This window comes from Polistes fuscatus, unplaced genomic scaffold, assembly GCF_010416935.1.
Source record: "Polistes fuscatus isolate 324 unplaced genomic scaffold, CU_Pfus_HIC Scaffold11, whole genome shotgun sequence".
Classification (NCBI taxonomy): Eukaryota; Metazoa; Arthropoda; class Insecta; order Hymenoptera; family Vespidae; genus Polistes; species Polistes fuscatus.
In genome coordinates, this window is record NW_025113009.1 from 7,241,349 (window position 1) to 7,255,772 (window position 14,424).

The 14,424-nt window shown below is 40.8% G+C and overlaps 1 protein-coding gene across 4 annotated transcripts in view; it reads left to right on the forward strand.

The window, feature by feature from the left end:
- Nucleotides 1–14,424, forward strand: part of LOC122526473 (ecdysone-induced protein 78C) — a 93,922-nt gene that overhangs the window by 3,236 nt on the left and 76,262 nt on the right. For 2 of the 4 annotated variants that reach the window (XM_043649894.1, XM_043649896.1), the window contains exon 2: nt 8,547–10,644. The exons of 1 other annotated variant lie outside the window; for it this stretch is intronic. In XM_043649894.1, coding sequence (XP_043505829.1) covers nt 10,362–10,644 — 283 coding nt within the window. In that variant the 5' untranslated portion in view covers nt 8,547–10,361. The remainder of the gene's footprint in view (nt 1–8,546; nt 10,645–14,424) is intronic. One more of the 4 variants, XM_043649895.1, reaches the window with a different exon arrangement.

Here is a 14,424-nt window from a genome sequence, read left to right on the forward strand (position 1 = left end):
AACTTTTATTATCAAATTTGAAACTTTTTAGTTTGTTTCTACTCGACAAAAAGATTCGAGTAACGGGTACTCGAGAGTTATGTACGGTAAGAAAAAGGAACGAACAAACGAACAAACAAACAAACAAACAAACAAAAAGAAAGAAAGAAAAGGTAAAGAAAAACACTTAAAGAAATTGGCGATCCTGAAGGAATTCATTAACGTCACGTAAGAAGAAAATCTCTCTTTCTTTTTCCCCGGGAGCTTAAGCGTATTTGAGAAAGATATAAGAAATAAAAACGAGATTGAATCTCGCTATTGGATCCTTCATATATCCCGCGAGAATAAATTCGGAATTAATTCGTTGAGTCGTGTAGGAAAGAATCGAACGGAGGGAGAGAAGAGAAGAGCGCGGCGTACTTGGTTTGTAAAACAGGAAGAAAAAGTAATTTCGGCCAGGGTCGTATTATGAGCGTAAACGCGCATTCGCGTATTCCTGCGCGCACGAATACACATTTGCGAACGCGCTTATTTAACATAGTGATATATAACGCGCAGTGGTGGTAGTAATGGTAGTGTAGTGGTCGTGGCGGTGGCTGCGGCAGTGGTGGTGGTGTGGTGGTGGTGGTGGTGGTGGTACTGGTGGTGATGGTAGTGGTGGTGGTGAGCGTTTCCGGATGCGACCTAGTTTCTTTCGTTCCAGCATGGACTTTAAATCTGACATTAATCTAAATCCCATCGTGTCCGTCGTTTCTCTCTCTATCCTCACCGATAAAGCTCTCAGAGCTTACCTTTCGAAGAGAGAACTACGGAGAAATGAGAACCACTGTACGCGACCCAGGTGGGATGAGGCTCCAGCTGTAGCCGGTGTTGGATCGATTCAAAAGCGGCAGCAAAGCGCCCCACCCTATTATGTGTTTTCTTCAACCCCCTCCTACCTACTCCGTTTTCCTACCCTTTCCCTGTATTCTCGTTCTCTCTCTCCCTCCCTCCCTCCCTCTCACCCTTCTTCTCCCTCCATCTCTTTCTCTCTCTTTATCTTCTTTCTCCTTCTCGCATTAAACTAGCACCCTCCTGTTCAACCCCCTTCCTATAAACTATCTCTCTCTCTCTCTTTATTTTTTTTTCCTTCTTTATGCAACTTTCTTTACTCCCTCTTTCCCTTTCTTTCTTTCTTTCTTCCTTTCTTTCTTTCCTTCTTTCTTTCTTTACTTTATTTTGCACCGGAACGATTTATGGCGAACCGGAAGATCCTCGAGACCGGAAGTACCGTGCGAGCCCCGCCGCTTCTTTCATAATTGAATTTTATCGCTTTCCGTGTGTCTATGTGTGTTATCCTTTTTTTTTCTTCTTCTCTTTCCACGCAACGTTGGCAGTTTTATGGTCGTAATACTTTTCCACGACCCTGTTCGAGGATACAGCAACGACTAGCGTCATGCTCGAGAAACGCTACGTCATGTAGACGTTACTTTTTCCTTTTATTTTTTTTCTTTTTCTCTTTTATTTTCTTTGTCTTTCTTTTTATTTCACTTTAATATCTATTTTCGTGTTTTCTAAGTTTTCGGGGGGATAAAATATCATTCGTCGTTTGGTAAAGAAATTTCGAAAAATGATTTTCTTATTTTGAGAGGAAGCATAATTTCTGTTTCGCGTACGTTGACGTAATACCGGAAGCAGAAACCTTGATATTATTCGCAATGAAATTATTGAAACTTCAGATATCTTGTTATTTGAACAAACGAAAAATGAGTAATTATTTTGTATTTATTTTTTTTTTTTGTTAAATAAAATCCTAACGATTTTTTTCTTCCTTTTTGCACCTTGTCTAGATAGATAGATAGATGGATAGATAGATAGATATCAGTACACAGTTATATACGTATCTTTATTTTCTTTTATCAATGGAATAGTCTCGCGAAATCATTGAAATCGGAAAAACGTTTCGCGTTCTAACTATCGATGAATAGGAACGTCGATGTTGGCTTGTCAGTGAAGAAAAATAACGATCGAAGTTGAAACGATCAAAGCAAACGCTTTCAAAGTGTTTTCTAGGATTTTTCTCGTCGCGTTGGTGGAAGCATCGAGTAAAGTAAAGTAAAAAAGAAAAAAGAAAAAAAAGAAAAGAAGTATCGAGAAAGTATTGACGCGTCGATCCGTCATAGGTAGAATGAAAAGTAACAAAAGTAACGAAAGTAACGAGCGTACTGGCAGAAAACGCAATAAAGCAATATGTCTGAAATAAAGTGAATCATAGAGTTACGAAAGATTGGTAGACTTTAGAAAAAAAAAAAAAATAAAATAAAACTTTATCCTTTGTGTTTCATAATTTAAAGAAGGAGGGGGAGAGGAGAGGCGATGAAGTTAGGAGGAGGAGGAGGAGGAGGAGGAGGGGGAGGATTGGCGGAGTCAACGATGGCTACACTTTGTACATAAATCATCCTTTTTAATACCAACTTTTTTTTCAAATAAAACAAAGAAGTATTCATTTTAATTCAAAAATAAAAGCCCCTCTCTCGCTTCTATAACTGACGCTAATGTTGACCCTGTTGCAGCATCATACCGTTCATAATTCCTTTTACTTGTTTATTCCAAATAAAAGGTAATTCGCAAAATGGATCTCTCATTTAATTGTTTACTCGGTAGGTAGGTACTACGGGTTTTTAAAAATGAAATAAGCAAAGGCATTAAATAATTTCGGGGAGAATTTGAGTTGAAGATTAAACGACGCGGATAACGTTGGAGGCGTGTATCGTTGTTTTTAAAGAGAGCGAACGAACTGACGAACGTAAAAGGGAGGCAGGGGTGGGATGGTGTTAGGGAAGAAAATTTCGCAATGGCTAATATGCGAATGTTCGTTGGTAAAGGTGTTTATATAATAGCGAAACAGAATAAAAGTTTAAAGCCGCAACACAATCCCGTGCAAGGCGAAAACTCGTTCGCGAGTAGCAGCAGTTCGCATATTGTAACGCAAGTAGAGACCAAGTAGATTCGTATATACATATACACGTATATATATATACGACATACGCGGTTGGTTATGAGCGCGCGAGCGCACGGATGTAACCGGTTTCCCCGGTTCATTACACCGAGTCGCGCATCTCCTTTCCCGACAAGTGTACACGCCGTGTGCCCACCGTGTGCCCACCGTGTGCCCACCGTGTGTGCAGTCGACAGTCTTACACGGCGACTTCATCCCTTTCTCGTAAAACGCTCGTTGTCGCTCCTACCGGCCATCTTCGATCCTACTTCGGTACTCGATCAGGAAACGCGTTACTCTTTATCGAAGAGATAAGTCGTTGAACCAACCAAAGAATCTTTGCCTTAGTCGATCAGATAGTAGGAAATCCTTTTACGATCGTTCGATCCTTACTTGATCGATCTCTTCTGGTAATCGCTTAAATTTCTATCTATCTACTCTTTTTTTTTCTTTTCATAGAAAACGATAATACATTCGAGTATTAATATCTGTCGCAGTAGCATCGTCATCTCGTCGTACTTTTCACGAGTCGCCAAATTTTTTTTTTCTTTCTTTCTCTACCCTCGTTATATATCTATCTCTCTCTCTCTCTCTCACTCTCATTCTCTTTCTCTTTCTCTTTTTCTTTCTCTCACTTCGGGCTTACGAAGATGAGCGGCATAAAGTGCCGGTACAAATTCTGTTTTAGCAACGGGTCGAACGCGGCCGGCCGGCCGTCCGTTCGGTTCTCCTGGTGCTTCTCTCTCTCTCTCTCTCTCTTCCTCTCTTTCTTTCTCTCCCATTTACTCTTTCTCTCTTTCCCTCTCTCTCTCTTTCTATCCGGCGAGAGGTCAATGAACCGCGCGCGGCTCGTTGGCGAACCTAGTTGGTCCACTCGTTTCCCCCACCACCGAGAGGAGTCCACCGCGATCCTTCCCCCACCACTCTGTAGAGCGGGAGTCGGTCCACGTTTGCTCCCCACCGATTGGCGATCCAACCAAAGCGACGTCGGCGTCGTCGACGTCGCTGTTGCTGTTGCTGTTGTTGTCGTCGTTGTCGACGACGACGATGACGATGCTGACGGTGCTGACGATGCTGACGACAACGACGACGACGACGACGACGACGACGACGTGATTTCCCCCCTCCTTATCTTCTTTTAACTCTTTCTCTTGGGATCTCACTCGTCTACTACCTCCAGGACTCACCTCCGACCCGTTCGCTCGATTCTCCCCCTCCCTCCTCCTGCTCTCCCTTCTCCTCCTCGACGAAGCTCGACGATGCCTTCCTCGACGACGACGACGGTCTACGAGTCGGCCGAGTCGCGCGATGCCGTAACACGTACGGCGAAACGCTGCTTTTACTTACCTCACAGGTAAGCCCTCTGTAAGAAGGAACGAGAGAGAGAGAGAGAGAAAGAGAGGGGGAAGAGAGAGAAACAGAGAGAAAGAGAAAGAGAGGGTGGAAGAGAGGGAGGGAGTTAGGATACTCTGAGAAGAAGGAGAAAGAGGAGGAGGAGGAGGTGGTGGAGGTGGAGGAGGAGGAGGCGGAGAAAGACAGGGAGAGAAGTCGCTCTCTCGGTACTCGCACGGTACGAAGGAGAGGCGATTCGCCGGCCCGTACGTTACACACCGTGTGTGCCGTGACTCGCGACAAACGCACGTGATCGCGAGAGGGCACCGAGAGGGTTCCTCTCTCTTGCAAAGCTAAACCATCCAACCATCCATCCATCCATCCTCTCTTCCTCCAAAGCAAACGGATCCTTTCTCGATCGACGATGGATTGATTATCTCGCGCGTGTTTCTTCTTCTTCTTCTTCTTTTTCCTCTTTTTCTTCTTCTTCTTCTTCTTCTCTCTTTCTTTCTGTCAGTTTGTTATATTATACGCTGAAGAAGTTCTTTTTTTTTTTATGCACACGCGACGCGATGAGAGATCGTACAGTGATCGAAGACGTTCCCGAAACTTCGAAGATCGACCAAGTTCGTTATTCGTTTGCGTGCCAATCACGTTATAAGGATATTATTCTGATATTTCTATAGTGACGACAAAAAAAGAGAGAGACAGAGAGATAGAGAGAAATAGATCGAAGTAGAAAGAGTTAAGAAAGAAGAAGAAGGTGAACGGGAAAATAATATATTTAAACATATATAAAAAAAAAGATAAGAAAAATATAAATATAGACGAGTACGAGTAGTATAGAGAGTGGTTTAGTGGCAGGTGTGAATGAAGCTTTAAGCGGAACCAGTCACGCTTCGCGATTCTCGAGCGCGCTCCTCCTCATCGTCGTCCTCGTCGTCCTCGTCCTCTCTCTCTCTCTTTCTGTTCGCGAACCGTGCACCATCGTGGTGGCATCGTCCTGTTATCCTGCCGAGCCTAAGGACTTGCGCGCGCGCAAGTCCTCGCTCAACGCGAGATCGGAAGATCACTGGTTGGCCTATACGTCCTCTGGATGCACGGAGAATTAACGGTGACGTCTACGACAGGTAAATTTCTCTTTCCGAAAAAAACACTTCTTCTTCTTCTTCTTCTTCTTCTTCTTCTTATTTTATTATTTCATCTATTGTATCTGTTCCCTTCCTCTTCCTTCTCCTCCTCCTCCTCCTCCTCTTCCTCCTCTTATTACTTTTTCACGAGTCTCTCACCTACCAATCGCGAATCGACGTGTTTGTTCTTAGGTCATTCTCCCGTATAAGTTAAGAGAGTTCGTTGCGCTCTCCTTCTTCTTCTTCTTCGCGATTGACGCGTTAGAATCTCGATTCTATTTCTAAATGTAGTAGGGGTATTCGATTATTGAACGAACGAACGATTATCTATCGATCGATCGATCGTGCTCGGCATCGTGATTCTTCCGAAAAGTGAGTTACGACGATGACGACGACGGGGGTCATTGATACCAAACAAGATTCGTGATAATTACTACGAACAATTTCAAATTACTTCCTCTTACGTTCGAAGTAATAATAATTCTTAACGTGTGTTGTTTTTTTATATTTTTTTTTTTGGTCAAATTAACTCTACGCATAATCATTCTTCCATAACAGTATTCTCTCGATAAAGAAAGAGAGAGAGAGAAAGAGAAACACGTGGTGGTGTTACGAGTATTATCGATCCTATTTATCATCGGAGAAGCTAACGTTCCTAGTCACGAACCCAGGAAACGGACGGTAGGCTTCGATTTTGATAACCGGAGGGGCAAGGTGAACGCACTGAGTTGTGACGCGGATGGAACGCGGAAACCGGGCACGGGCACGGGCACACAGGCGTTGTGCGAGACAAATGACCATCGTCTGCCAAGCCGCGAAAGCGCCGCTCGGATGAACCTCTCTTAAAACCGTCCTCCTACTTTTAAACTGGCCAACTTAGCTAAATTTTCTCGGATATTATACGTTACCACTCTATCTACTGGAGTTACGTTAGTTTCTTCTTCTTCTTCTTCTTCTTATTCTTGTTGTTGTTGTTCTTGTTCTTTTTCTTTCTTACGTACGTATCTACGTAAGAAAGATTTACCGTCCACCTCTTCTCTTGAGTTTCTCTTTCTCCTTCTTCTTCGTCTTCTTCTTCTTCTTCTTCTTCTTCTTCTTCGTACCCACCAAGTTGTTAGGTTTATATTTCGTATTTTCATCGTCGGGCCAAACGGTGAGTAAAGCCTGGCGAATAAATCATCGGCAGATCGGCTTGGCCGTTTCTTCGTCACGGTCCATCGTGCTTACTAGGTACGATTCCTATGAGATATAAATCGATTTCCATCTTGGCACTTCTCCTACAAAAATTATTTCGATTCACGACCATCGTCTCTTATCCGTTGTCGAGATCATCGATTTACTTCGACGATTATTATCAGTATTCGTATTTCCAACTTATATATATACACACGATCACGTTTTATCTAAAAATTTGTGATAAATGTTACGAGGACAATTTTTCTACGAATAAATCAATAAATATGGTAAATTAAAGTAATGAAAAATTGCTCATTAATCATCATCGATCTTTCGAATATAATTCATCGCATCATTTTAATAATGTCTACCATTACTTTCGTTAGAGAATCACGGTGAAGAGTATCGTTAAAAAATTAAGAAGAGGGTTAAGAGAATTAAGAGAGAAGAACACAGAGAAAGAGAGAGAGAGAGTGAGTGGAAAAAAAGGGACTTACGAGTGGTGAGAAAAAGGGGCACCGCGAACGAAGAGACATAAAGAGAGAGAGAAAGAAAGAAAGAAAGAAAGAAAGAAAGAAAGAGAGAGAGAGAATTAGTGTGTCGGTGAGGGATTCGGAGAGGTGGAAAGAAGCACAGGTGAGAGGGAGAGGACAAAGGAGGTGGATAGGGAGAACAGCAGGGTAGGGAGAGAGAAGGGGTGGCGTAAATGTTGGCGAAGGGAGGGGCTGCGAGTCGCGAGGAAGGAGGGACGAGCCAAGAGGAAGTCAACGTCCGAAGATTACGGCAATGACATTCGCTTTTTCTCATTCTCCTCTTCGTCTTTCTCTCGCGTTTCTTAGTCCGTCCCATCTCTTTCTTTAACATTCATCTCTCTTTTAGAGTTCTCCGTCCTCTCCGTCTCTTTGATTTCTTTTTTCTCTTTTTCTTTTTCTTTCTTTCTCTTTCTTTTTTTTTTCTTTTCAGTTCTCTCCTCTCTTCTCTCGTTACGTCCGTTATCTCCAAACTCGTTCGAATTTTAGTTCGACCGATGTTTCTCGCGTTTCTTTCCTTTCTAATTCGCGACCGAGATCCCCTGATTCTTCCCTTGTCTCGTCTAATCACTTTCAAGATCACTTCCTATCCAATTTTCTTCCCTTCTTTACGTTAAACACACACATACGCACACAGACACACACAGGTTATGAAAAAAACCCTTCCGCGTTCGTTCCGAGACGACTCGGACGGAAACGAAAAAAGGATTCGTTGGAATCCGATAAACGATCGTTTGCTTTTTCAAACCATCGGCCAAGTTGTCAAGAGTTAACGTGCGATAGAATCAATTTTGACGTTTAATAAGAATGTCAGGTTATAATACGAATACAACGGGGGGAGGGGGGTGGTCGGAATTTGATGATCGGTACAATTAATGTCGGTGATATTTTATGATACTAATTAAGGAACGACGATGAAGAATAACGAGATCACCTGGGTGGCGGTTAATTTTTCGTAGAAAAATGATCGATTTACGTTCTCGAATCGTTGAATTTATCTCACCCTTATTATTTTAGGATGGGACCCACCCATACATTTTTTTCTATCACTCTCTGTATACAAATATGCGTATAAATGACGCGTGAAGTTGTACGTTCGAAGCGTTCGTTCGAGAAGGAGAATAGAAGAAACGAATGTTGAATGAAGTATAATACGAGCTAAAAGATGATGCATCACTTTTCGATATCTCTTATTTGTCTTTTTGTTTTCTAACGTTTTCTTTTTCCCCTCGAACACCCCCTAGCTCCCACCCACCCTCCCGACCTTCTTTTCCACAGAACTTTTTCGCGCGTCTTATTATTCGTTAATTTTTCGATTCAATTTATCGGTGCAAATTTATTACTTTTATCTATCCAAATTCGATTTTGTCGTGTTTTGTCCTTTAGTTTCTGATTTTCTTTTCGTTTTGATTTTACTTTCAGCGAGAATGGATCGCACGCAATGGCGGCACCGGCAGTCGACAGATGAAACTCGGCGAAAAAGGCCGCAATTCTTGCGTTACAAGAAAAGAGTTCTCTCGGAAGAGAGGAAAGAAGAGTGAAGGGTGGGAGAGAAGTGTGCGTGAGAGAGAGAGAGAGAAAGAGAGAGAGAGAGAGAAAGAGAGAATAAGAGAGAAAGATAGGTGGTTTTTTAAGAAGTGGAAGAAGAAGAAACGGAAGGAGAAGGAAACTAAACGCGAACGGGCTATTACACACAGAAGCGATCGTTTCCGATCTCGAAAATAATGGGTTGAACCCTCGCGTCGTTAAATTCGCAAGAGAAAAAAAAGAGTAAGGAAAGAGAGAGAGAGAGAGAGAGAGAGAAAACTAGAGGCTCGTTTATCGACCAAGAGGATGATGATCGCGACAAAATGGTCCCGAGCGAAGACGATCCCGAGCGTCGTAAAAAACGTCCCTAGCAACCTCGTTTTATGGATCTATGCGATATAAAACAAAAAGCAGACAAAAATAATAAACAAACATATCTATAATACATATATAAAATATATATGTATATATATATTTTTATCTATATACCCATAGATCTATACGTTGTTAATAATTGCATATATAGGAACGTGCAAATTGCATACACATTTTTTTATGGACATATCGAGGAGAGAAAGGAATTTTGCTCCCCCTCTCCGACCGCCGCCCCCAAACCCCGCGATCGTTTTTCTTATTTTTAATGTGATGTGTTGGTGTCAAAGTGTGGATTTTTTTTCGTTCGTTTTGTTTTTGATTTCCCTTTAAAAGAAAACACGACAAAAAGAAAACAACAACAAGAACAACAACTGCAACAACGACAATCTCGCTGCTGCGATCTTAGAGATCATTATTGATACGAGTAAAATTATAAGGAAAAAAAAATATAAAATATTAAACAGAAGGATTATTACAGGAAATAAGACGGAGTCAGTCGGTTAAATATTTTTCATTTAGAAATTCGTTCTCGTGTGATTCCTCGAACGGAGAAAGCGATTTCTTATTTTCTTTCATTATTTTCATTCATTTCGAAGAAACTGCACGGTGCACGGTCGACTTCCTCGTTCGTAAAATTCGTGGGACTCGAACAATTTCGATATATATATATATATAAATGTATATATATGTTCGTCGATTAATCGAGAATGTTCGTAGAAGAATTTTGTCGTAGTTTCTCGACTCGAGGATTTCGATTTTGATACGATTTTCCGTTTGGGTATAGTTATTTTCGTACAGTTCGCGCGTATTCAAGGTGGAAGGGGGGGAACATTTACGAGGACAACGAGACGTGACGACTATCATCTACGATTCAATGACCGGAGGGGTCTTAAATTTCCATCTCGGCGATATGAAGAGGAGTATTGAACGAAGAAGAGAAGTGGATTGTCCGATGTTAGCAGAAGAAGCATCATCGATATCGTCGTTTTTTTTCCGAGAGGATTACGAACGAGAAGTCGTCTTCTTTAGTAAGGTGTTATCCTTCTGACTAAAAATAAAATAACAAGAAAAGAAAGAAAAAGAGAAAACGAAAACGAAAACGAAACACGGAATAAGTTAATAAGAAATACAGGTAACCACTACTGGAACGTTAACTTTAACGTTGGATTAAAAAAAAAAGAAGAAAAAAAAAGAAAAGAAAAAATAAAAGAACAGCAGGTAAATAGCATATGAGGAGCATAGTGCCGCGAGAACGCGAATGGTGAACGACGTGCCCGTAAGCGAGGTGCACCATCGCCGGGCAGCATCATCATCATCATCAGTTTCGTTCGTACAATGGACGTTTTCAAAATCGACCAGTCCCTGAGCGCGGGTCTGGGTAGCGCCCCGGCACCGGACACGCTCACTCCGGAAGTGTCCTTTGACGCCGGTAGCGAGTTCAATTTAAGCTTCTTCGACGGTCCGGAGGAAAACAGCACTCAAGGATTCAGCGATCCTGGATCGGTTGGGAGTGCGAGTGCTTCGCCACCACCTGGTACACCAGGAACCATTGCCGCTAATCCGCCAAACGCCGCGCTACCGATAGTCCAGGTGCCTTCAGGCATCGTCATTAAGCAAGGTTTGTTTCATTTATTTCTATATATATATTTATTTATTTATCATTTTTCCGCTTTTTTAATATTATATTTTATCGATATACCTATATAACGTTTATATAACGAGAATAATAATAATAATTATAATAATAATAATAATAATAATAATAATAATAATATCAAGAGAGACCGGTAACCTTTTGCGTTTGAACCTTCGTTGTTCTACTCGCTCGAATCCTTCTTCTTTTAATCGAACAAGACCACCGCCCTTTAAAAAAACTTCACAGCTTTAATATATACACACATAAATACATTTTATTTATAGTATATCTTGTATAGATATATATATTTAATATAATATATATTTGCAACTGATGCCACTTACTAAGTTCGTATCTTTGTAAGCGCGGAAAACTTGCATGCAAGCTATTTTTCCGCAAAAGGTTAACGATAGAAATGTGTGCGAAAGGTCGGAAGCGTATCGTTGCGACGACGACGACCATAATCTCTATCTTGGATACGCGGCGGCCGTGTTCGTTCTCGCATCGTTGCCCCCCCTCCCCCTCCTCCCTCCTCCTCCCCCCAGGGTACCCGTACGATTTCTCTTTCGATCGACCTATCCACCTTCTTTCTCTTCTCTCTTCTTTCATTGTCTCCGCGAATGGACAACACGTCGAACCATCTCTCATCGAGATTCTCTACCATTCTCAATCTTTAGTGTGGATCGAGTTACTACCACAACACAACCTTGCTGTCCTGCTTGCCTCTCTCCATTTGCAAATAGAGCGTCGACTGACATTTCGCATCGTCTCTCCTCTATCTCTTTTATATTTTCTTTCCTTTTCTCTCTATCTCTCTGTGTGCATCTCGTTTCTTCCTCTTTATGCGCTTTTACGTTTAACCACGTTGGCACGGAAAAATTTTCAAAATGCGTTCGAGTTTATTACTCGATTCAAAATTAATATATATTTTATTACGAAAGGTGTATTTATTTTTTTTTGTTTTCATTTATCATGTATTTTTTGTTATCGTTGATTGTTTTAAAACGCAAGGATAAAAATATCGAGGATTCTTCGATAAAAAAAAAAGGATACCTTCGTTGCAATCTAAAATGAAAAATTCGCCAGTGATTTTTGCAAGGATATCAATCTGCATAAACGAAGTTCCTTCAAATGTCAACTGTCGTAGACGTCGTATATCGAACGATTAAATTATACAGTCGCAGAAAAGATAGTCATCGACGCGATACGATTGATATAGCTTGAAATCTTCGAGTTTGAATTTCAAGTTTGAACGAATTTTTTGTTTTTGTTTAGGGTGGGGCATCAAGGTAACTCGGTAACGCAAGATTTTTCGTAACATTTTAGTAAGTATTTTCGAGTGTGATAAATAAAACGTTTTAACTGTATCTCGATGTTTTATATATATATATATATATATATAGCTAATGCAAAACGATATGTCTCGAGGTGGATGATCGATGATTTAAATCGATTCACAAGATCGAACCGAGTCGATATCACATCGGAGAAGTAGTTTCGTTTCGTTCTTACAACTCGAACGAGTCGTCGAGAGTCAGCCGAGTCCGTCTCAGGTCACGATTTTATCGGCGATACCAATCGTAAAAATAAGAATCTCGTGCCTGAGGAGTAGAACTTTCCTATTCGATGTGCGACGAGTACTTACCAACCTATCCTACCGTGACTTTAAGCAGAAAAGAGAATTTTACTATCAGACGAGAAACGACGAACGAAAGAAAAAGAAGAAGAATAAGAAAAAGAAAAAGAAAAAGAAAAAGAAAATGAGGGAGAGAGAGAGTACCTTTGAAGAAAGCTTTTGAAGAAAGCTCTCGTCAAAATTCATTCGTTTTTCTTGACATCCATTTAGATTATTGCACGGCAAATAAAAAAAAGGAAAAAAAAAGTAAGAAACTTCTTTTTTCCCCCGAGGAAAAAGTTATTTTCAAGACGTACCTGAAATATATCAGCAGCAAAGAGAAAAGTTGTTAAAAGTACGTTGACGTCGTTACTCGAGTTTATATGATGAAAACTATTATACCTATGTCTTACTAGTTGCTGACCAAGCACTTTATTCGAAGCCAAGGATTGGCACTGATCCGTTCGTTGGTCATTGACAGTGACAGTGGCAGAACGAGGCCAACCATGTCGATGCCCCCCGACAATGCTGCTGCTGCTACGCCTCGTGCGAACGAACCCACTGACTGATCTTTCCTCTAACGCTAATTGTTTATTCCTTCGATTCTTTCACCGTTGTTCGAACGTTTCAAGGTCGAGCCATTGGAAAAAGGTATGCTCTCTTGTAAATTACATAATTTATTAATGTCAATGGGAATTATCGATTTATTGCATAATATCTATTTTCATCGGAATAAATAAACATCATTCAAATAGAAAAAAAGGTATCGTTAATGAAACATATTAATGCTTATTATATTATTATCTTACGTTGAATTTTCAATTGGATATGAAGAATGCATATGATAGTAACTTATTCTTCTTCTTCTTCTTCTTCATCGTTCGAACGTGAAGTTGGTGATGATAGTTTGCAGCGATTGGCGTCCTCCTCGTGTCACGTAAAACGTCTTCCTGGAACGAAGGCCACGAGAAAGTTCGTGCCGCTGGTTCAGTGCCACGGTCACGCTACGTGCGTGGCATCGACACCGACGAAAGTAAACTAAATCCAAAGGATTACGCAATCCCGTTTTAAAAGTCATCGGACGTGTCTTCGAATGCCTCTCGCCTTCGCCTTCGCCTTTGCCTTTGCCTTCGCCTTTGCCTTCGCCTTCGCCTTCGCCTTCAACTATCGTATTTTCCGATTCTTTCACTCTTATCTTTCTCTTCGACATTCTCAACATCACAGTTTCTCAATCGAAAATAATGATTACTTTATTTTCTTCCCAATACACGTCAACGTTATTCAATTAGAATAACAGAATTCTGCGTAGAGATTTGACTCGTTCAAGTTTCGTTATTAAAATTTTATAAATTTTAATCAATCGCTATATTATATGTACCAACGTTTTTTATAACGATTCAATTATTAGAAAACACAACGTTAAATATTTATTTATTAAAAACTAATTTAGCTAGAGGAAAAAGTAAAGATTTGTAATGCAATCTTCAAAGGAAGATGAATAGATCGTACGATCGCGATAACGTGAGTTATACCGATCGATATCCTTCTCGGCAGAAAGCTAATCAACCGATGTTGATCGTAATGATGTCTGCTTCGGAGAAATAATTAATTGTATCCTAACCAATAATTGCTTCGGGGTATGGATCCTGTAGCTTTCCTCTCCGGAAGTTGCCTGTTGTATCGAACGATGCTTTGGACGCCTCGAAGCGTGTATCGTTCAAAGCCACCGACGACGAATGTTCCGATGCAACTCGATGTACATATATAAGAAGTAGATATATATGTACACGTGCATGCATAAATACATGCATATATATATCGCGAATACGAAGAAAGATCGGTGGCTCAGTTCGTAGAGCACTTGCCTTTGGGACCTGGAAATCGTGAGATCGAGTCCCTCCAGGTCCTTAAAACTTAAAAAAAAAAAAAATAATATATCGCGAATACGAGTTTTAAGCAAGATGTACGAGAATGTGCGTAAAGAAAAGATGTCGCGTACCTACTCGAATAAAGAAAGAGAATAGAAGAAAAATTCAATTGTGTTTCATTTTCGAATCGATACATAACGTATGAGCATAACAATTAGTAGTCGCTCAAAAGTGCTTACCTCGTGGCACGTTTAGTTACGTACCTGAAACGCATAACGA